General features: G+C 33.3%; 1 protein-coding gene across 1 annotated transcript in view; it reads right to left on the bottom strand.

The window, feature by feature from the left end:
* LOC118195175 (tubulointerstitial nephritis antigen-like) overlaps positions 1-22217 on the bottom strand; it is a 168002-nt gene extending 145785 nt beyond the window's left edge. The window contains exon 1 of the mRNA XM_035366431.2: positions 21679-22217. Coding sequence (XP_035222322.1) covers positions 21679-21988 — 310 coding nt within the window. The 5' untranslated portion in view covers positions 21989-22217. The remainder of the gene's footprint in view (positions 1-21678) is intronic.
* Positions 22218-22435: the final 218 nt, after the last annotated feature.

Below are 22435 nucleotides of genomic sequence, written 5' to 3'. Positions count from 1 at the left end.
CCTAATTAATAACTATGATTTTGAGGGTCTGCATTGCAACTGGATGATCTCTAGTAACGAACTAGTTCTTAAAACTATGAATTCACTTAAAATAGACCATATCCAATGCTACGACTTTGAAAACCTCTATACTTCTCTACCACTTGAAGAAATTTTTACAAGTTTACTAGCTCTTCCAGATTTATTTCCGCAAATTTCTACCATTCTCAGCAACGAAAAATGGCAACTATTCCTCTCCAGCGTACTCTTCAATAATTTTATTCAATTTAACAATAGCATCTATAAACAAGTACAGGGAATCCCAATGGGCGGTAATTATTCAAGCTCTGTCTGTGAATTATTCCTTTTTACAAAAGAATTGACCTATGTCCGTTCACTCAGTACAGAAGAACGTATATTTTACCAACACATCTATAGATATATTGATGATGTCATTAAAACAAATACAGAACATAAAATACAGATGTAAATAAAACAAATACAGAACAGCATAATGTAGTCTACCTTGATTTACATATTATAGATTACAATTTTATTAAAGTTTTCGACAAAAGAAGAGAATTTAATTTTTCCACACTAAAATTAACTAACTGGAATTCAAATATTTCCAAAAGAGTCATACTTAACACAATTTATTCACAGCTACTCAAAATAAAAAGAATCTGCAATACTGCGAAACACTTACACGAAGAAATACTATACTTCGTAACTATTTTGAAAAGTAACCTAATTCTTCATAAAATAATTAAATATACCCTAAAAAAAGCTGGCATTAGCCTTACCTATTTTTAGATTTTTTGAATTAGATAATGATATTTTATGCCTAAAGCCCGAAGGACGGTTTAAGATGGATGACTGATTCAGAGAATCTAATGTAAAAATGTACAGATAATTCTTGTTTATTCATTCTCTTTCCTCCTAAATTTTGGCACTTTACTTTTAAATACTATTGTTTAAATAGTTTTAAATTTCTATAATGGCCAATTTTACTGCTTTTATTAACAAATCGGGCCTTTTCGTTTTTCATAGTAGCTTGATCGCCCGCTAGCTTGAAGAATTACGACTTTTTTAACAAATGACTGTTTTTTCCTTTTACTTTGGCTTTTGTGGCCAAGTTTTGTAGTTTTAGCTGAATTTAGCCATTTTCACTTTCAGTCACAATTTTTTCTTCCAACTACATGTCAGACGCCATTTTGAAATCTTTTCACGTTTTTCCGAGTTTTCCGACCCCCTTCGATAATTGGAGACGAGTTGCAGCTAACGGACAGTCTTTTCGTATTGGCTGATGCCCACAGAACATCGCTCCCCCCTACATACGTCACACGACTGAAGTACACAGAAGGGAATTGCAACTACTTTTCAACATAGTTTTAAGAGGGAGAGCTCTGCATCGCCACAGGTCAGTTTTTTATGTTTCTTTTGTTACAACTTTTTCTTGGTCTTAGCAAGACCCACTTTGTTAGTTTTCATCTTAATTTTCTTTTATTTTAATTACAGATTTCTAAAATATATAAAATTATAAATCTTTAAGCTTGCAGGCCCAGCCCGTATGTTTTTGTACATTTAGGACTAATAGCAGACCGCTATTTATTTTTGTTTTTATTTTTATTTTTATTTTTATTTTTATTTTAGTCTAGATTTTAGATATATCGGAATAGTTTTTACATATTTTAACACCTTAATGTGTCATTTTGTGCGGACGCGTCGGGAAATTGGAACAGAGAATTGAGACTGTTAAAGTTTTCCAAGACACTTTGTCTAAATTAAATTAAAAAATTTTGTAGCGAAAAAGTTTCAATTGTCTGTTTCGGCGAAACACGTAATGCAGTTAGCTTGATTCGACGTTCAAACCAAAAAAATTTCCCTTGAAAAGCCAGTTTGGAAGTCGAGTTCGGCTAATTTACCATTTTCCGCTTACTTTTTTATCTGATTTTGTTTTTTTAATGTTTTACCTGTTAAATGGTTTGATTTTTATATGTATTAATTTTTAAAACGCGTTGAACTTTTTGGAGCAACAGCTCCTGGTAACTTTTAGGCGAGCTTACTACAATTTCTAATTTACTTATTTTGCAGCATATTGCGCAAGATGTTTTCTAGACCAAATTGGTCATTCAGTATTGTAATAACTACCCTACTTGATATATATATATATTCAAAATAAAGTAATTAAAAGTAAATTAAAAAGCCTAAAACTTGCGCTAAAGCTGCAAAGTAATAAACCAATAATTCATAATAATAAGAAATCTTTCCATATAACCATCTCCAAAGAACGCAAATTAAATTTAAAACTATGAAAGAACAAATTTTTAGAATATAAATAGCATTTTAAATACTAATTTCAACTTTTGTTTATAAACCGGCTAAGAAAAGTCTTTAATCGTAAAAATTAAAAGTAAATTTTAAATATTGAATAGGCAGCACTTGTCATTGATCGCAGATTAATCGACTTATCGATAAACCAATCAATCTACTATTAATTAACAACAACTAAATTAAGAGAGTGTTTCATCTTACTTCAAAGTAAGGATCAAATTATTTGCTAGATTCAAACCATAAGTACAACTAATACTCAATCCAAATAAAGACATTAGTCTATTTAAGCCATAAGAATCTTGTAAAACAAAATAGCAAATAACCTTAAAATTAAAGTTTCTTATTAAGAACACAATCTGTATGAGATTCTTACTTTAGAAGACCTATCCCTTACACTCTCATTGAAATTCAAAAACAGAAGTAAACAATTAAAAGTTTATTCAAAATCATCATAAGAAGGTAAAAAATCCTAAGAAGAAAAAAAACTATATATGTGTGTGTGTGTGTGTGTACGTGCTTCACATCGTAAAATAAAATTTCCTTTATACGTTTATTTAACGCAATATAGTTTTAATTAACGTAAATAAATTTAATGTATGCGCAACAAAAATATTTTGAGTTCTCCCAAATAACTGATATTTGCTTTTTACATAGATAACGACTATTTAAATCAAATGAAATGTTCAATTCCGCATTCAAGAGTCATTCGCAGTCCTTATTTTAAAACAGCAGATTAATTCAGTTACGAGCTGGAAGCCATATCTCATCGCATTAAGCTCGAAATATATGAATTGCAGCATTTGTAATGTCTTTAAACGTCTCTTTAAGCCACTTTGAAACGTTCCACTATAATAAAAAGCAATAAAAAATATTCCTTAATTGGGGAACCCACATGCGAGGCAGAATGAAATGAACAATACCCTTAATTCTGAGATCAAAACCACCAATAGAATCGTCGGCTTTCTTCAGCCTACTTGAATCAACTATTTTTTCCCCTCCCCCCCTCTCTCTTTAATATGATAGGAGTTAAAAATGGATCCGGATCTTAGCGTAAATGAAGGAGAAGGATGATGTATTCATTCATGGCCTGAAATAATCGCTTAGACAGTTTAACAAATTAGGTTCAGACTAAATTACCTTCTTGCTTACAAAAATACATAGCAGCATGCATATATTTGCAATTTATTCACTGGTTAACCGAAGTGTCATCTTAGCGTCTTCCGACCACCTCGATTTTCTAAGAAACCACCAAGGAGTTCTGCTATTGATAGTAACATTAGATAGAATGGTATTAGTGAATACAAACATTGGCTCTTGTGTGTTACAACACTTGGCAAAAACATCCGTCACCTGGTGGTTATTCTTTCTTTCCATTACTTTAGTTAGCGTTTGTCTTTTGACATGATTACTTTAGGAACTTATGAGGTCATATTCATTTAATTTTATTCTTATTAAAAATAAAAAGTTTTCAAGGTGAACTGAAAACTAAGTTTGTTAAGTTACCCTAAGATGCATAATAATAGTAAGGACAAACGTACTCCAACGAAAACAAACAGAAGTATTCCGTCAAGACTGAACTGGCACGGTTGACTATTCGTTAAAATAGAAGTAATCTCGTATTTTTCATACCATGACTAAGTCTTCAAGGTTAAGAATCTCTGTTCAAACAACAGACTCTCTGACGGCAAAACATAACGGAAGTTGCTTTTGATTGTTAAAAATAAACCGTGTGTTTATAAACACCTACATTAAACACGTTGCTTTCCAGAGCCCAGATAAATCCATTAAGAAGATTCTCATACAAGTCTGTACATTTTCATAACTTTTGAACAGGGTAATGTTATGGAAGAAACGTACGCCTTATAGCAAAGCGACCATACACATTGGAATTCAATATAACTGTAGCGATCTTAGCAGCGAAATATGCAACAACAAAACAAAACAAAACAAAAATTTTTAATCCGAAAGGTTTCAAATTTTAAATTACGTCAAAAGGGGCGTTTTTTTAACGTTTTGTGTGCGACCTTTATTTATTAAATATCATGTTCTTTGCACTTAAACCATAAAATTCAGTTAGATAGCAATGTCGCAAAATAATTTTAAAATGAGCATATCTTTAGAATTTCCGATACACAGTTCCGCGTCCGCTGGATATAAAAAGGTCCCCCCCCCGTAAAGTGTTGCCATTGCTCGCTTTTAAATCGTTGAGTTTGTTAATCAAAAATACGTTAAAGTTTTGAAAAATATGAAATCGATAATAAAACTAATTCCAAATTTGAAATTTGGTCTTACATGCCCATATTCGTAGGAGGAATACGTCATTAAATTTCGATGGCTCTATGTACCGTTGTTTTATCACAATGCGAGAAATATACATACATTTATGCAGATTTTTCATTATTTCATTTCTTCCAATATAATGCAGGACTCTAACGTGATTCAACACAAAATCGCAAAACGAAAACAATAGGACTTCAGGGACAAAGGCCCTTTGGACTAAACACTCACCAGTTTCCAAAATGAAGACGAAAATCAAATGGCATTCATTTGGTGAAACATGATTCTCATTTTGACAGACTAACAGTAAAAAAAGAACAATGCGTTAGCCGAGACCGACATCCGGCAATTACCGAGCAATAACAACAGAAAAGTAATATACGCAACATAACTATGGCTTCATGCTTACTTAAAAGTTTGGAACAAAACCTTGTTAGACATAAAAAATGTTATAGATGGGGGGGGGGGTGAAAATTGGGCAAGACCGAAGTATGATGTCAGAAGGTTGATGATGGTTATCTTCATGTATGTCTGATGATATAATTATTGAGAATGTAAGCAAAATGCAAAAACATGTTGCAGAATTTCGTAAAGTACGATACATTTTCTCGTTTCCATTTTCTGTATCGTGACCTAGTTGCCGGAAGCCGATTTTCACTGATATTTGGATCAGCGATTTCAGTTGGGCAAAATGTTGTCTTTGTATTAATTACACATCCCTCTCCCATTCCGTACACAAAAGTTTTTGCCTTTGTTTGCTGCCATCTGAATTAACTTCTTTTTTAAGCCATATTTTATTTATTCTGTAAACTGCACATCGTCACTTTCCCACAGTCAGACTGCACTTGTATGGCAGAAACGTTTGAGCTAAAGCAGCCAGAGAAAATTAAAAAAGCAGCAAAACGTAGCACATGACATCAGCGATCAAGCAATTTCTGTGACGCTATAGGCTCACATGACCTCTGACGTCATCATAAATTTAGTCTCATGTACTAAAAGTTATTGACCAAAATAAGTCCAAATTAAGTTACAATTCCATTGTTAATTCTATTGTTTGTCGCTTTAAATACATATACGTATATTTGACGAAAATCTTAAAACCAGATAGGTTAATTTTCTATTGCTTAGTTCTCAGTTGATTTAAGTTATTATTTTTCGTCCAAAGGGGCTTTGTCTCTGAAGGACTATTGCTTTCGTTTTGCGATTTTACGTTGAACCACTCTGAATATCCGTTTCACTTTTCGAACTGTTGCCACCAAATACGCCCTGTATTATATTTGAAGAAATTAAATTATGAAGAATCTGCATAAATGTATATATGTTTCTTGCATTGTGATAAAACAGATATGCTCATTTTAAAATTATTTTGCGACATTGCTGTTGAACTGAATGTTATGGTATAAGTGCAAAGAGCATGACAATAAATAAATAAAGGTAACACACAAAACGTTAAAAAAAAAGTCTCTTCGGACGTAATTTAAAATCTGAAACCTCTCATATTTTTTTTCTAATTAGTTTTTTCATAACCTAGCACAATTTAAATAAAAAGACAATTTTAGTGTTTTAGTTCCTGATCACTCGTTGACTGATCTCCAATTATTGACACCAGCAAAGGTTGAATTTTTACCAAATATTTCACGCTCCGTTATTCAAAGATAAAGTGATTTCTTAATTCCTTTTTTAATTCATAAGAACGAAAGGCGAATAGAAAAGTTACAAATACAATTCATCATAATAAGCTCCCGATTAATCGGCGTAATATTGAAACTAATCATAACTAATCTGACAACAGTTAAAAATAACAGGAAAAGAACCAAGGAAATTACATTTATTATAATTAACAAAATTAATCATTAATTATTTAAATCACCTATTTACAATTTACCTCTATTTTAAACAATTTAATTTCGACAATAAGTTCATTTAGTTCTTTGATCATCAGAAAGAACAATGCTTTTATTTATTTTAATTTATTCTTAACTATTGATTTAACAGTGTTTGCAGATTTCAGATTATGTACTATTAAAGTAAATTACTGTTGTGATTAAAAACAATTTTAGAATACTAACATCAACTCTTTGCTATCACTGAAGAAATGCATCATTAAAAATGCTGTTATCATCAGCATTTTCTTCCTGCAGAAATTTTGTTTTATTCTGATAGATTGTGACAGCCAAATTTTCCGTCGTTCCACAATAAATAATACCTAGTTAATCAAGAACTGACTACAGCTTTCATGCATGTTTAACAAAATGGTTATTCCGCAGAAAAAGCGGAGCGGAATAACTATATCTATTTTTGGCTTTACGCACTTATGAAGAGAAAAAAAAGCACTTCTGAAAGAGAGGAAACGTAAACAATACGTTCAAGTGAGGTCAAAAAATTTCAAGAACGCCCGAAATACGCTCTTCACTCAGAACAAAGGCAAAAAAATAAACAAACAAATTAAATAACAAATAAAAGTAGTATCTGCTCTTGTAGACTTTATTTGTTGCTCTTCTTACCAGCTGAATTTTGACAATCTGATTTATTAACCTTTCTTTTTCGTTTCTGTTCAAATTCTGTTTGAGATATTTATTTTCTAAAGTACAATTTTTACATTTCTCAAATATACTTTCAGATACTTTTTAAATATAAGAGAGATCTGCTTCACAGGCAATTAATAGTTTTTGGCTGCAAAGCTTTCTTTACTTCTTTGTTAATTGCAGTATGAAACTGCAAGCACATAAATATGCACAAAAAAAAAACTGTTACTTATTTGTTTAAAAATGTTATTATTTTTACTCCAATGCAATGATTTAAGAGCTGGTGCCTGTCTTTTGAAGAATCAGCGTTTGCTTTTGATGCCCATGGCATATAAGTGTGATTTTTAAATGTTGTTTTAAAACTACCAAATTTCATCCATCAATACATCAGATTTTTTAAAAAAAGCTCTTCTGTACACTTTTTTCTAAACACAATATATATCACAATATATAGATATAGATATATATAGTTTAATTACTTTAACAAACGAGGATGAAATTATTAAGGAACGAATCACAATTACCCACGTTAAAAAAGCTTTCTATTGACAATGTTTATTTTGAAAATAAAACTGTTATCAGAGATAAGAATGACATATTTATTTTTTTAATGATTAATAGGCACCTTTCTTCAGAAAATTGGATGACCAGCGGTCGAGCGTTAAAATCGCTGAACACTGGTAGTACCGACCTGGATTCGATTCTAGGCGAACGGGGTGGCTACATAAGCGTTTTCTGGTTTTTCCCATGTGTAAGGCGTATACAGGCCAGATTGCCTAAGAAAGGTCCTCCACGGAGGCATCCCTCCTCTCAAACAACTCCCTAGTGACCTTTGCCTTATCAACTAAATCAAAACTTCAGAAAATTATTTAGCGCGTGTCGTTCTGTAAAGAAAACATTCTATACTTTAACGCAAGCTATACTTTCGCTATATAAAGTTCTCAATAATTTGCTGCCATAATTAACTTATGAATATCTCAAAGTATATAACAACTCTTAATTTACATTAGTAATCCCTATGCAGAGTAAAACTGAAGGAAACTTACCGCGATTTCCATACTGAAAGCGTTTGATTTTCTTAAAAAATTACTCAAATGTGTTTCCATCGCCGATTCGAATTCTGTTACACGGAATGAATTTTACAGATTTTTGATTTTCCTTTTCTTCATCCTTATTCTGTCAACAAATAATCCCTTTCGATATGATTAAGGAAAACATACAACTTTCATTTTAAAAGATATTCTAGATTCCAAAAATTTTACTTATCAACTATAAAATAATAAGTTTTACGTTCTTTGTTTTTATGTTAACATTTGTTGCTCACTATCAGATGGTTGGGTAATATTGGCTACTTCACATAGCACGGTTCATGGCGAATGGGTTGGCTGCCTATAATTTTTGGACATCGCCCTGTGTAACTTGTATATCGAACCGAATTGAATACGATATTGTTCGCGTAGAATATTTTTCGCAAAAGCATCCCTCGTACAGGAGATATTTCCTTGTGCTTCACAATATATAATTAATGAGTAAACTAGTCTTTCATACACCTTTTATCATTCAGACGAATTTTTATTGCAAAAAAAAGCACATTTGAACTCGAGCAGAACTAATTTAAATATGGCCAAATCTCATTGGAGATTCATCAGATGATTTACTTTAGCCATAATACATTAAAACTAATGTGCAGCAACACCAAAATCAAGCATTAAATCCCGAAGACACCTAAGTATAACCAATATAATAAAACACCTCCAAGAAAATATTAAATAATTCTTAAATAAGTAGTCGTCGGCTCTACTATGACCGAACATCCTAGGCACTCTCGGTTATCATGACCTAACCGTTAAATAGCTCTTTTTCGTTTCCTCCCCCCTCTTGATGTTTTTAGCCATCCTCCCCTCATCCCCCGTGCGTTGAATTTATTTTTTGATACATCACTCTAACATCATTAGGAACTGTAAGTTAGGACATATTTTATCGACGTTTGAGATCAAGGATCAAGGAATTTTCAATTACAGTGTTCCTTAGGCGCCTTATCACTCTGATCTGCTAAATAAGAGCTACATGGTCATAAAGTGATATACATCTACTTTCTACAAGCTGATTTACTATACAGTATTTAAGTAGAGAAAATATCCTCGCGCTGCGTACGTTCAGATTCGTAATGGATTAAATACACACAATGGATTAAATGCACACAGAACTGATGATAAATTTTGTTTTTCCCAAAAGAAACACTGTACAGTTTTGGAACTTTAAACAAAAGCACTCGTACAGCTCTTCTCAGTGTCACAGAGCGCAATAAGTAGTTACACTTAAAACTGCTAAGAACCTTAAACATAGTGCAATGCAAAGCACATCTAAAAGGCGAAGCTCTCACGAATATCTCAATACTTCGAAATCAGCATTGAACTACAAAAATTAAGAGCAAATACTCTCTATGGTCTTATATAGTTTTCCTCCTGCCGCCAGAAAATTTCTAGCAGTTTCATTTCTCTAAATTACTGGAAGGCATATACGGTTAAAGTTACATCTGTAGGCCGGATACGGCTACAGCTACATACAGGGAACAGTATCAGCATCAGAGACTGGACCGAAATGTCGCCAAATTTAGCGACTTTTGGCGATTCCTCGCTACAGTTGGCCATGAAAATTAGTTGCCAAAATCGTCGCCAGCTTGGCGATCTCGTCAGTTTAGATCTGCCAGTTTAGCGATATTGCACATTTATCTTAATGTGAAATAAACTTGCCCCTGTAATCTTATTTTCCGGCAGAGCTTCGAATCTTCAAACTTTTCATGTTGCATCATAAAAAGATACTACAATTTAACATATATCTTCAAAAACACTTATTTGCATAAAGACAAAATTCTTAACACTGCCCCCTTCCAAAGACTGCATATGTCGGACAGTACAATCTCTTGACAGGAAGCCATACTTACAACTAAGGAAAATTAAAGCAACACTAAAACAATTATTTCAATAAATAACATGCAACAAATCTAAAACTAAACCAATAAATAAATGCATGAATTTATTTAATTTGTATAAAATAAAATAAATTCATGCATTTTGTTTTGATTGCAGAATTCAGATAGGACCATGGTCTTATTGTACTATTTACATTATATACATTATGGGGATTCTGCACTATGGCCCTTGTAAAGGCCTACCATAATGAACGACTTTAGGCTTAGAATCTAATGACTTACGGATCCAAACTACCCCAGAGTGACAGTAGTTTAGAATAGCAATCGCCAATCGGTGGTCCGTGAAGACTTTTTGATGGTCCGCAGAAAAATTGGGACATAATTTATATTTTTATGAAGATTCAGTTTAAAAAATGACGAGTAACAACACCTATTATGGAATATGGATTATACTTTTTTTTTTTAATTTTAGCTACTACTTTTAGCGAAATTCCTTTTGAATTTAGCGACTTTTTAGCTACTTTTGTATCTAACGACATTTGAAAGTGAGAGTTGGCATCCATGGATATGCTGCTGTTATCAATAATAGCGCGAACTGAAATCCTCTTTCCTTTTGAATTACAAACATATGCTATCGTAGTCGTTAAAAACACAGTTTTCCTCCTTGTCAATAGGCAACTTTATGGATTTTTTATGAGAACCATCTGCATTCTCGTTTATAATTGCATCACTGGAAGTTTCGGTTTTTTTTGGGGGGGGGAGGGGACTAACTGTTGATCGATGACGCCATTGCTGAGTTAAGCGATGATTATTATGTTATCAATAATTAAGCATTTGCGGCATAACATTATCAGTTTATTGATACTGCTTTGCCTTTGCCGGTTTGTTCTTGCTTTTCGTGAAGTTCCTTTTCAGTGATATGGAAATGTGAAGCTTTCTGTACAAGAAGGTAAGATATTTGTACTTTTCATGGAATTTTTCAATGTGAACGAAATATTTGCAGTTTGCTGATTATTATTGTATAAATATATTTACCTTTTTTTAATTCATGTTAGTGGTCCGTCAGATATAAAATATATAGTGGTCCGTCAAATATAAAATATATAGTGGTCCGTGAAGTTCTAAGCGTTGACGACCGCTGGTTTAGAAGAATGTCCTATGCGTCGAATCGAATCCCATACCCCCACTTTGTCACCTTCGTTGAATCGCTGTCCTGTAGTTCTCCTGTGGTATCGGCTGTTTATCTCCTCCATCGCCAAACTGACTCGCTCTCACGCAAGCATCACTTCAAACCGTGCCTGGAGATCTTGATTTACTCATCAGGCGATGAAGGCAAATCCGAAGGACGGACTAAACAAGAGATCGCAAAGCAGATGAAGTCTAGACCGAAGAGCATCTGAGATGGGAAATAGCTGGTAGTCTCGTGGACAGCACTGCGATAGGCCAATAAGAAGAGCTGTAACTTCTGGTCCCAGTCCTGTTGCTTCCTGGAAATCAGTAACAAGAGGTTACTGCCGTATGACTGGAGATATAAAGGTGACGTTTGGGTTTTGTCGATGCCAAGTAGCTTGCAGAATTCTTCACTTATAACAGAGATGAAATTCCTTCCTTGATCTCGGAACAGGATAACCTTCGGGCCACCTTATGAAGTAACCATTGACAGCGACGATGTATTTGTTGCCATCAGCAGTTCGTGGCAGAGGTCCCGGGATGTCAAAGGCACTCTTACAATGTAACTTTGCACCTTCCCTCGGCTGCGTTTCTTCAGTCCTTTGCTTTTCTCAGGGCCATAATCAAATTTTATTTAGAAATGATACAAGAAAATATGGTAAGATAAACGCAAATGTATTAAATCTAAATTAAGACTAGAAATTAAACCCCCCCCCCCAATTTGTTTTTAAAATTTTATTTTTGCTTTCTTTTCCAAAGCTAAATTCCGCGGAAAATAAACTGATTACTAGAAACTTTATAAGAATTTCTATTGCATTTTTGTAGTGAAGCTTTTAAATAAACTAAAGAAAAGGAGGAGCCCAAAGTCCAGTTTACACAATTAAAAATATTTACTAGTAGTTACACAAAAACATTTAACAAAATAGCTTCCACAACACCTACATAAGGCACTTATAACGAAGAACACATTTGGAAAAAGACAGTATGGTTTTTAATACAGTAGTTGTTTCTTTAGAATCTGGATTTTTCATTACGTGCCACGTCATCACCCCTAAGAGTTTTCAACTCAAACAGTGTATTTTAAATTAGATGTTAAAACAAACAAGGGAATAGTTTATTCCAATACATGTAGGTATAAATAAATTTAGACTTTAATAAATTTTATTAGTTACTTATTTTATCAACGCATAAATCATTTTTATTTTAAAAATAAGTTTAAATTATCCTTTCTTGTTTGCCTACAGCCTACAGCTAAAATTTTCAGTTCGTTTTGGTCATATAAGCTTGTTTGATTAAAACTGCGTTGTAATTGTTCTTTGCCAAAAGCCTGTTACGCTAATTTTAGCCTATTAAAACCATCAAATTGATAGTTTGGCAAAGTTAGTTCACTAAGTCCGTCCATTCATTTAGCCCATTTGTAGAGACATTAGGAATTTTTTTGGAAGCAAGAGAGATGAAAAATAGCAACGCCTTTGCCGGGAATCGAACCACGGACCTAAGGAATACGCGCCCAGCGTGCAGACCACCACACCACGAAGGCACGCCAAGAAGGCGGGAGAAATACCTTATACATTAGCGCGCGTCCTGCTTAAAATATTTTTATATCTCGTCATTTAAAATATCAGTAGGAATCAAAATACAGCACATGGCTTAAGATACTTTTCGCTTTCTTAACGTATATAGCATTAATTAACCTTATTTCTTTAAATTTCGATAAACAGACAGATAGTTATGAAGGGTAAAAATAGTAGAAAACTCTTTTTCTTCATAACTCACATGATATCAAATATACATGAAAATAATTATAACGATATTTCAGAACTGAAATACGGCAATATTATTCGCTTGTAATGAACATGAGGTAGAATATGTTTATTTCTTAGGAGAGCTTCCGTACTAGATCAAATTACTTGCCTAAATAGCACTAATTTCTTAGCAGCAACCTATAATTCTAATTATTTCTTTTACGCTATCAAACTCCTGCATGCAGATTTTCATTTAATGCTCAATAGGCTAGTAAAAAATTTGTTTTGTTTTGATTCCTTCGTTGCAATACAGCTATATACAGAGTCTATTTAATAGTTCTGTTGCAGTTATTCTCTGCCCAAAATGCAGTGGGAGGAAAACATTACCTGCATACATGCCACTACGGAAAGATACAACTCTTTCCTATTTTATAGAAAAATTTTAGATCACATTTCCACTATTTTCATTAATAAGACTTAACTAAGATTTGAACACGGAAATAAATTAGTCTGTTGAAGTGGTATTACACATTCAAAACAATTAGGAAGAAAAACTCGTTGGAACAATTTTTTTCTGCTTTCCCACATCATTTGGATAGGCAACCACCGCAATAGGCAACCACCGCGGAACGTTTTTGGGTTACCATGTAAAAGAGAAACTAGTTCTCCAATACAAATGATAGCTGATGACGGAAAATTCGATGCTAATAGGTTGTTGAAAACAAACAACTGACAATTTTTTGCAAAAGAAAGGATAAAATCGCGAGCTTTATTTCAGTAATAAGGTAGGTAAAAAAATTTTCTGAAACAGTTGTTCGTCTGAAATAAATGGTTGTGTGATACCACCCATACACAACAAGATGTTTCAAACATTTTAAAATTTCCAGATTTACAGACTGCCACAAAATTAACCGTAAAAATGTACAAAGAACAACATGTTGGAAAAAAAAATTAGAGATCTAAATTTGAAGGAATTCTTTACTTCAGTATATCGAAATACCGGAAATTTCTAGAACGGTCACCAGAATTAAAAAAACGATCAATTGAAGTACGTTGAAAATTGGCACGCCCGAACTCTACTTACCGAATACTAAGGGAGGTTTGTTCAAGTACCAAAGATTCCTCACATTGCCGAAGGAAAACACCCCATACCAAGATTCAGTCACCATGGCCTTCTACAGTTCCAACTTGGCATGCAGGATCCATGGCTTCATGAGCCTGACGCCATATTCTCAGCCTCCTGTCGGTGTTACTCATCATTCCATGCTACTCGTTTTCAGTCCTCCAGATTCCATTCTCTGTGGTCGCTTGACCAGACATGACGTGCTGCTCGATGGCATGCATTAAACATCTCTGTCTTCTCTTGCCTAAACAAGATTCGGGGGGTAGTTGTTACTCCCTTGAAGTTAGAAAGGCTTGAAACTCCGGAACCGACCATTATATGCAAGGGATCTGGACCTTCTGAGAGTGGGTGCAGCTGCCGGGGCAGTGACGCGCTACCTTATAATTCCAGTCCAGCATCGGCCTCCTCATGCCCTCGTCGGTAACCAGGTTCATCTGAGCTGCTGATGTTGGACACCCGTTCCTAGGATTCGACTGGGTTGAAATTTCCGGAACCGATCATTTATGGCAAGAGACCCGGGGTTCTGTCCCGACAACTGGCTAGACCTGTGTCTAGACAGCCTCGACCTCTGGGGTAAATAATCAGTCTTCACGGTCTAGAACTATCGTGTTTTCGGTAGTTGATTCAGGCTTGGCAGGTACCGTACTGGTACTGTCTTGGATGTGGGGACGTTACATGGTCAGATATTGAAGATTATCCGGGGAGTGGCGCCTCTAGGTCAACACTTGGGGGAAGAACGATATCGGACATGTGAGGTCCCCATGGGTTCACCGAGGGAAGTGGCGCCCTCTCGGATAGCCTCTGGAGGTTTGGGCACTTAATCTGTGTAAGGCTGTTACGAACAGCCAGGGAATGACAGCTCTTGTTCTTTGGTTTACCTGTCGAGGCAAGACGTGCAGCTCGATGGCATGCATTAAACAATGATACTCTCGTAGGTCTACGGCTCCGAAATCTCATACGATGAAAGGAGCGTTGCACGATCCGTTTATTGACTATACGACTGGCATCTTGATTCAATTGGGTAGTAATTTGGGCTAACGTTTGCCACGCTGTCTCAAACCACGCTCACTTGAAAGAAATTGTCCTTTGCAATTTTCCCGATTGCTAATTTCCAGCACGACCATTCTCGGTATACTTTTGACACTGTTGACCTTGAAATTCCTAGCCCTCTGACGATTTTGGAAATTGAATGGCCCATTCGTGAAGCGCCGAAAAATGTAATCTAAATCAGAAGTTTTACCCATACTGGCAATTGTAACGACAACAACTATAGTACTAGTTATATGTGCAGTGAAAAAAAAACCCTCACGTGAGCATAAATGAGACGAAACGCTACAAATTTTACATAGCCATATATATTCCTAATTCAGTGGTACATCAGTGTATAAACCAAATTTAGCGCTTTAAGAATGGTACTTAATGTACAGCGTGATATTATGCATGTGTAAGTTCAAATTTAGCTTGCTATCGGATAATTAGTACAATTAAGTTCAGGTTATCGGAAAAGCAGACTGTTAAGCATAAGTAAGTAAAAATTAGCATAAAAAGTAAAGTAAATGTTAATATTATAATTGAAATAGATCTTTCATTAATTATATTATTCTAAAGCAATTAAAAAACTGGTATACTTATATCTAACATTATTTCATTTACTTTTTAGATTTCTATAGCCCCGAAAAAAGCCCTTCCTTCTTTTTCAAAAATTTAAGGAAACTGCTAAAGATTTATTGCATTAAAAGGATGTAATCCTCAACGGCTCTTAAATTTTCCGTGAATGTATGCTGCCTTTATGCTTAACTTCACAAAGAAATCAGCTAAAGTTTTCTTGTAACTAAATATCAGAGGCCGCCTATGTGTTTCTGTAGATGGGGTATGTGCACCAGTTGCCGGATTAACGAAACTTGTGGAACGATTAACAGTCTGAGGCACATAATACACATGCTTGCCTAAGAATGTGTATATCCGCCATTCATCATTCATAATAGTAATTTCATTTACCATATGCTTCTTAAACAACGGTATCAGAATCTCTGCTGATCTGTGATCTCCTGCTGCTGTGAACATGTTTTCAATGAAGGCGGTAATCCTTCTGCATCCGCACCACTGCAGACAAGCATCTGCATTCGACAACTTCCTTAACTAAGCGAAAAAATCATCACCTATGCACTGTTAAAAATTCAGAAAACATAGCGTGGAAACCAGAAAAAATAATAAATAGTAAGTGAAGAATAAATTACAAGTGCAATGACAAACAATGTCTGAGATGCTACAATATACAAAATTATGAACAGCAATGTAAGGAACCAAAAGGAATGGATTAGTGTGTTTTAAATTATTTGATTACGGCAAAGCACTCGAGGGCTATTTGCCTCAGGGAAAGGATGCCGTCATTCCCAAAAGAATGTAAGAGGAATTCTTACTGCTTTCGAACAAGCCAATTCGTTGGGTAACCAGGTTTGTACTATTACAGCTATTTGTGGCGAAGTTTATGGGGTTTTTTGCGAAGTTCTTCCTAAAATTTTATTTGGAGAACTTCAGATATCCGGATTAACTGGGACTAATATTTCATTCGTACACTTAAAATCCAGATAACTGGATTGTCGTCTTCCTGTACGCTAATGTATTTAGTATGATGCAAGTGAGAGAATTGAATTTTTTCGTTTAAAAATACTTACTTCATAAAATCGCTCAACACAGCCGTTTAAACTTGAAAAATTTAAATCTTTACTCCAGTTATATATATTTAAAATTGTGTTCCATTTATTTAATTTTAGCACATTTAGTTCGATTGCTAAAATTAAATTGAAAGTTGCAGTTCAACTATATAACTTATGTTTCTCTACAAGTTGGCAGTCGTTACAAGTTGACAGCTATTACCATCATGTAGTTCAAAGTTATCAGGAGGTAAACGCTAAACTTAAATAGCATTTAAAAATTTAAAACGAACCGATGTATAGATAGGTGACCGCTATGACACTTCATCAAAATAAGGGTTATGGAGATCAATTTATACGTCATAGAGCGGGGAACCACGATAAATTAAGATGGATTTTAAACTGAAATCTAAGTACAATAGTTCCGTTCAACAATGATCGCGAACGAATACGAGTTGGACCAACTTACAGACCACCAGTATGGGCTGAGGCTGCAAATTTATATAACGTAAATTAAATCAAGGTATATATCATTTTTGGTCCTTGGTGACCTACAAGTTGACGATCATTGGATGTTAAACCGTAAGTCACTGATGCAAAGAAGTAGTGTAAATTCAAATAGATTTTAAAATTAAAATTAAACCAAAGGACACTATTTCCCTTTGAGATCCCCCTTACGCGGCCAATATGAATTAATACAATAGGTTCTGACAGTTATTAAAATTAAGTCAAATGGTGCAAGATTCGCTGTTAATCACCAGTGAGCTTGAGCTTTAAGGTCACTTTAAAGTCCGCAAACGGATCACCGCTGTGGATGATACAACTCTTTCTCTTTTTTAAAATTATTATTTATTTATTTATTGGGGAGGGCGGAGGTGCTTATTTGACAAGAAACAAAATTCCACTTCATTTGTATTAGTTTTAAATGAAATTAAGTAACTTATATTTTAACGTAAAATAATAAAATTTACAATATAATATATGCTTTTAAAGTTTTTGCACAAGACAAAAAAATAATAAATCTTCTGGGTTAATCAGACTGTTTTACAAGATTGCTACACTTTCATGAAAGTGAAGGATTGCTACAGCTTTCCTTCACTTTCATGAAAGCAAAGCTTTGCAGCGAATTCTTTCGAAAGCCGAAATATATAATGCAAAAGGAAAAGTTAAGTTATACATGAAATTTTTCTGAACCTTCCGCCGCTTAAAATGCAGCCTATTAAATGACGCCAAAATGCAGTAAAACTTTAAATAATATTAGCATACAGTAAAACTAAGGTATGATAATTATGATATATTAAATATGCAATACATACAAACAGAAGTAATATACTATCTATACATATAAGTATTTTGTTTTTACAATATAATTTTATAAGTATTTATTTTCCAATATAATTTTATAAGTATTTATTTTCCAATATATAAGTATTTTTACTTTTATTTTCAATACTTTTAAAACAAAAGAATTCTTTTTTTTTAAGATTTTCTAAATGTTCTTAGGTTTTACACTAAATAATTGTATTTATTTCCTTTTGTGTTTTATTAGAGTAAAAATTTTACTTTAATTTCATTCAGTTAGTATGCTTTCTGTTTCTTTGAATAAAAAATTAAATTTTCTTTGAAATATTTTAACGTTTTCCTTTTGGTTTCAAAATTACATTTACGTACAAGATTTTAGCCTTTTGAGCGATTAATTTCTTGTCAAAGTTTTTTAGTTTCGCCAAAGAAACCAAGATGGAAAAAATGTACGAATTATTCTGTATCGCCTATCAAATTTAAACTAGAGTCTAATGAGAAAGAAGGGAGTTCTAATTTCATTTTGTATGTTCTAAATAGGTTTCTCAACTACATCTTAGTTCATTGGCTTTCTTCTGTTTAAAGAATCACATTGAAATTTAAAAATGTTTCACTGAAGTTTTGTTTTTTCATTTTTGTTTTCATTTCTTGTAAAGGGATAAATTTCTCTTTATTTACGATTATTCTAATGTTTATAATTAGAAAAAAATTTTCCCTTGCTTTGTGGAAGGGCTAGAATGTTCGGATGAACTATTATAATTATAATTTAAATACATTGAAATGGTTCATTGGCTAATTCTGGATACAAAAAAGTAAGGATTTTTGTAGAAGAGAGATTTCAATTAATTTCAAGGTTCCCTTCCCTGATGAAATGACATTGATTGAGAATTCCTGAGATTGATTGAATTCTTTTTCTGTTTTTGTTCATTTTTATTTTAATTTCATAATTTTTGAAGAGAAATTTATTAATTATGAATTTCAATTTCTAGTCTTTGTGAAATATTAGTTCTAAATTTTTTACTTTATATCTTTATATATATATATAATATATTTGATTGTTTTAGAATCGGGAAGGCGAAGAACACAGAAAGTTGATAAAATGCAGAGACATGCTGACAATGGTGCATAAATCTGACTTGACGGATCTTCGTAATGGAAAATGCCGAAGGAAAAGTATAGGAGAAAGAGGAAAAGAATTATAGAAGAGGAAGAGGGTTTTTTAATTAATACACTTTTTTGATTCGATTTGAATTAGTCAAGTCTCCACACTTTCACTCCTATCATAATTCCGAGGAGAGGTTTGTTCTCTGCTGCGGTTGAGGTGAAAGGCTTGAAATACGACAGCATGCTTGATTACTTAGACTTATATTTTTTCCTTCACGTATAGTTCTTCGTACGCATAAAAATGTTTTGCAAACTTGCCTAGAAACAGTACACTCTTTTAGAATTAAAATGTTGTTTTTCTGTAACCATTTCGGAAAACAAATCGTTAATAATAATTACACTTTTAAACTTTCTTTCGGTTATGTCTCATTTCAGTCAATGTATTGTCTTTCTCGATGAGGTAGGGTAGAAGTTTCCATTTCAGTCTTTCTATTCAAAGCTAAATCTGAAATCACGATCGAAGGTCGCGTAACTGTGAAATATATGTGAAATGATGTCCCGATTATGGTCCGTCAATACGTGTTTAGAAGATGTTTAAATACAACGTTAATATCATTTAGAAGTAAAATCTAGAACAAAAATGTATTTAATTACAGCTTAGTACTTCAAAATCGAGAAAAGTTTGGTCAAAAAAACACGATGCTTGAATTTTTTATATGAGCCTTAAATAAATAAAAAGGCAAGAAGCAGTCAAAGAGGGAAAAACAATTTAAGGGCAAACTGTCAAAGTAAAATAAAATATCCCCCACTTCTTCTTATATGATGCAAATTGCCTCAGATTATCATAAATTAAAATTTTTGAGACAGTATACATAAAATACTAGAATATGGAGTTATAAGTGTTCGTAAATTTTACAAAATGATGAATGGGTTTAGTTTCTCATATTGTTTTAATAAAGAAATTCAAAATTTTCATATTTAATGTAATTTTATTAGTACTGCACCCCCCCTTCTGCCCAAAAACATCTTTGTCATTTGCTTTAAGTCGTATAACGGTTTCTTAATCGACGCTTCTTAAAAAGAAATCATAAGTCTACCACACACCGTTCAAAAGCTATTAAGGAATGCAACATTTCTAAAACACTCTTTAATACTGTATGTACATGGTCCAGGCTCAAACAGCATGCGAACCGAATGTTCGATTTGAAAGCAGCTGAAAGGCCATAATATTTTTTTAACAAAATTTTAAAACATTTTAAACAAAACACACAATCAAATAAATTTTAGCTTTCACTTATTGAAAACATACATAAACAATAACACAAAGAAAAATTCAAATTACTGTTTATTTTCTACTTGAAGTCTAATGACTCGTTACCAGCTAGAAATTACTTTTATATATACTATTAATTTTTTTTTTCATATTTAGAAATTACCTGAAATTTCAGAATACTGATGAGCTACCACCTGTCAGTTGGGAAGCTAAATTTACTGGCAGGAAAAATTCTCCCATATTACCTCAGTCAGGTGGCCTGACGTAGAATCGTACAAACACAAAAACAAAGCTCCAACCTATTCATTCTCTTTTTTACCCTTCAACAGCAGTCGCGCATGTAAGCTCAGTCCACATCGTTATGTCTGTAAAACTTAAGAACCGTATTTGCAACACTTACACAATTAAAACGTCTTCGCAGGTCACATAAAGTTGTTTCGGGAACCGCATGCCGGCCGCGAATTATGAGACCATTGTGGTACGCAGTCGCTTTTCCATTAACATTCACAGGCTACATATTTACCAATTGATCAAATTAAATGTCGCAAATGTTGACCTAAATAATTTAATAGCTTTTTTAAAAATTGTGTATTATATTGCACATTATTAAAAATCAACAGCAAAATTAAGTTTACGGCTTTTAACACGCTCAGTTTAAAGGGTTACAGACCAATTAAATTTAAAAGATAAATAACAAATTTTATATTTGTTCGAATAGTAATGTTCTAAGAACTGGACGCAAACCTGCGTTTATATAATGGCAACTGCCTGTCAAGAATATTAGATTATAAAAGCATAACATTGTAGTCTAACCTAACGTAACAGTCCGGAAATTTTGGAAAAATATCTGGTTTCAAAATACAAATATACAAACGTCAAAATACGAAAATAAATTAAGAAAACAAGAGTAACTTAGAAACCAGAACATTTGATTCGAATAATTTGAGTTTCAAATATACTTGTTTTGTTTTGTATACTATTAGAGAATTCAAGAAGCTGGTATTGCATCGAATTTAAATTTCTGTTATTTCAAATTTAAACACCATTTTTAAGTTTAAAATTATTTGTAAATTTATATATAATGCCATATTACAAATAAAAAGATTAAGTAGCGACATCATTACATAATACGTAAAACAATAGTAATTGGTTTTTTTTTTTTTTTTTTTTTTTTTTGTAGTTTTGCTTTTGAATTCCGAAGAAGTCTCAGACGTCAAAATTCACACATAAAATCCCACTATTAAATACTGAAATACAACTTACATTTTTGAGTTAGTTGTCCTGGAGGAGGCACTGGACTGATACCAAGACAGACTGCTTTGAAATCTGGACAACAATCAGCATTATTGGTTCGATTGCAGAACATATCACAATAGCATACTGTACCAAGAATTGGTACACTACAAGTATCGTCTCGTTCTCTGCAACATGTCACAGGGTACCTGTTACGGCAATAATCACCTCGTAAATCGTCGTCTACATATCGAGCTGGTACGTAGTATGGTGCTTGACCAGCTACGAGGTTCAACAAACAGATAAATTCGAATAAATGAATAAGTGCTAAAAGTTTCATGTTCAAATGATTAAATATATCAAAATTAACAATTTATTTTTTAAATTACTGCTTTGCTAATGAAGGAAATTTAAGAATTTCATAACATACAAATTCGATAAAATATGATGAAATGTCGAATCCCCGAAGAAATGATAATAAACGTAACAAATCCAAACTTTAAAAATTTAGATTCACGCGCGCCTATATTACCGATCTCTCCTAGTTTTCACCCAGTTGATGAGTGAAGTTGCTTTGGCAGTTTTATTTGCCATTAGGAACCACAGCGCCACCTTTGAACGCAAGGAGAAATGACGTGCTGAGAGAGACGAAAGCGTTATCTAGTATTAGCTAGCACCTGTATACTTTTTTCTCTTAATTTAGTATCAGCTTCCCGAATTTTAACAATATTTTCACTATTGTTATACTATAAGACTTTTAAGCAATGCTTTGTCTAATTTAATAATA

The sequence above is a fragment of the Stegodyphus dumicola genome, chromosome 10, assembly GCF_044657685.1.
Source record: "Stegodyphus dumicola isolate Sdum_Otavi_A_Nest chromosome 10, ASM4465768v1".
In the NCBI taxonomy this organism is placed as follows: Eukaryota; Metazoa; Arthropoda; class Arachnida; order Araneae; family Eresidae; genus Stegodyphus; species Stegodyphus dumicola.
Note: the sequence above shows the minus strand (reverse complement) of the source record. Positions and strands in the feature narration are given on the sequence as shown.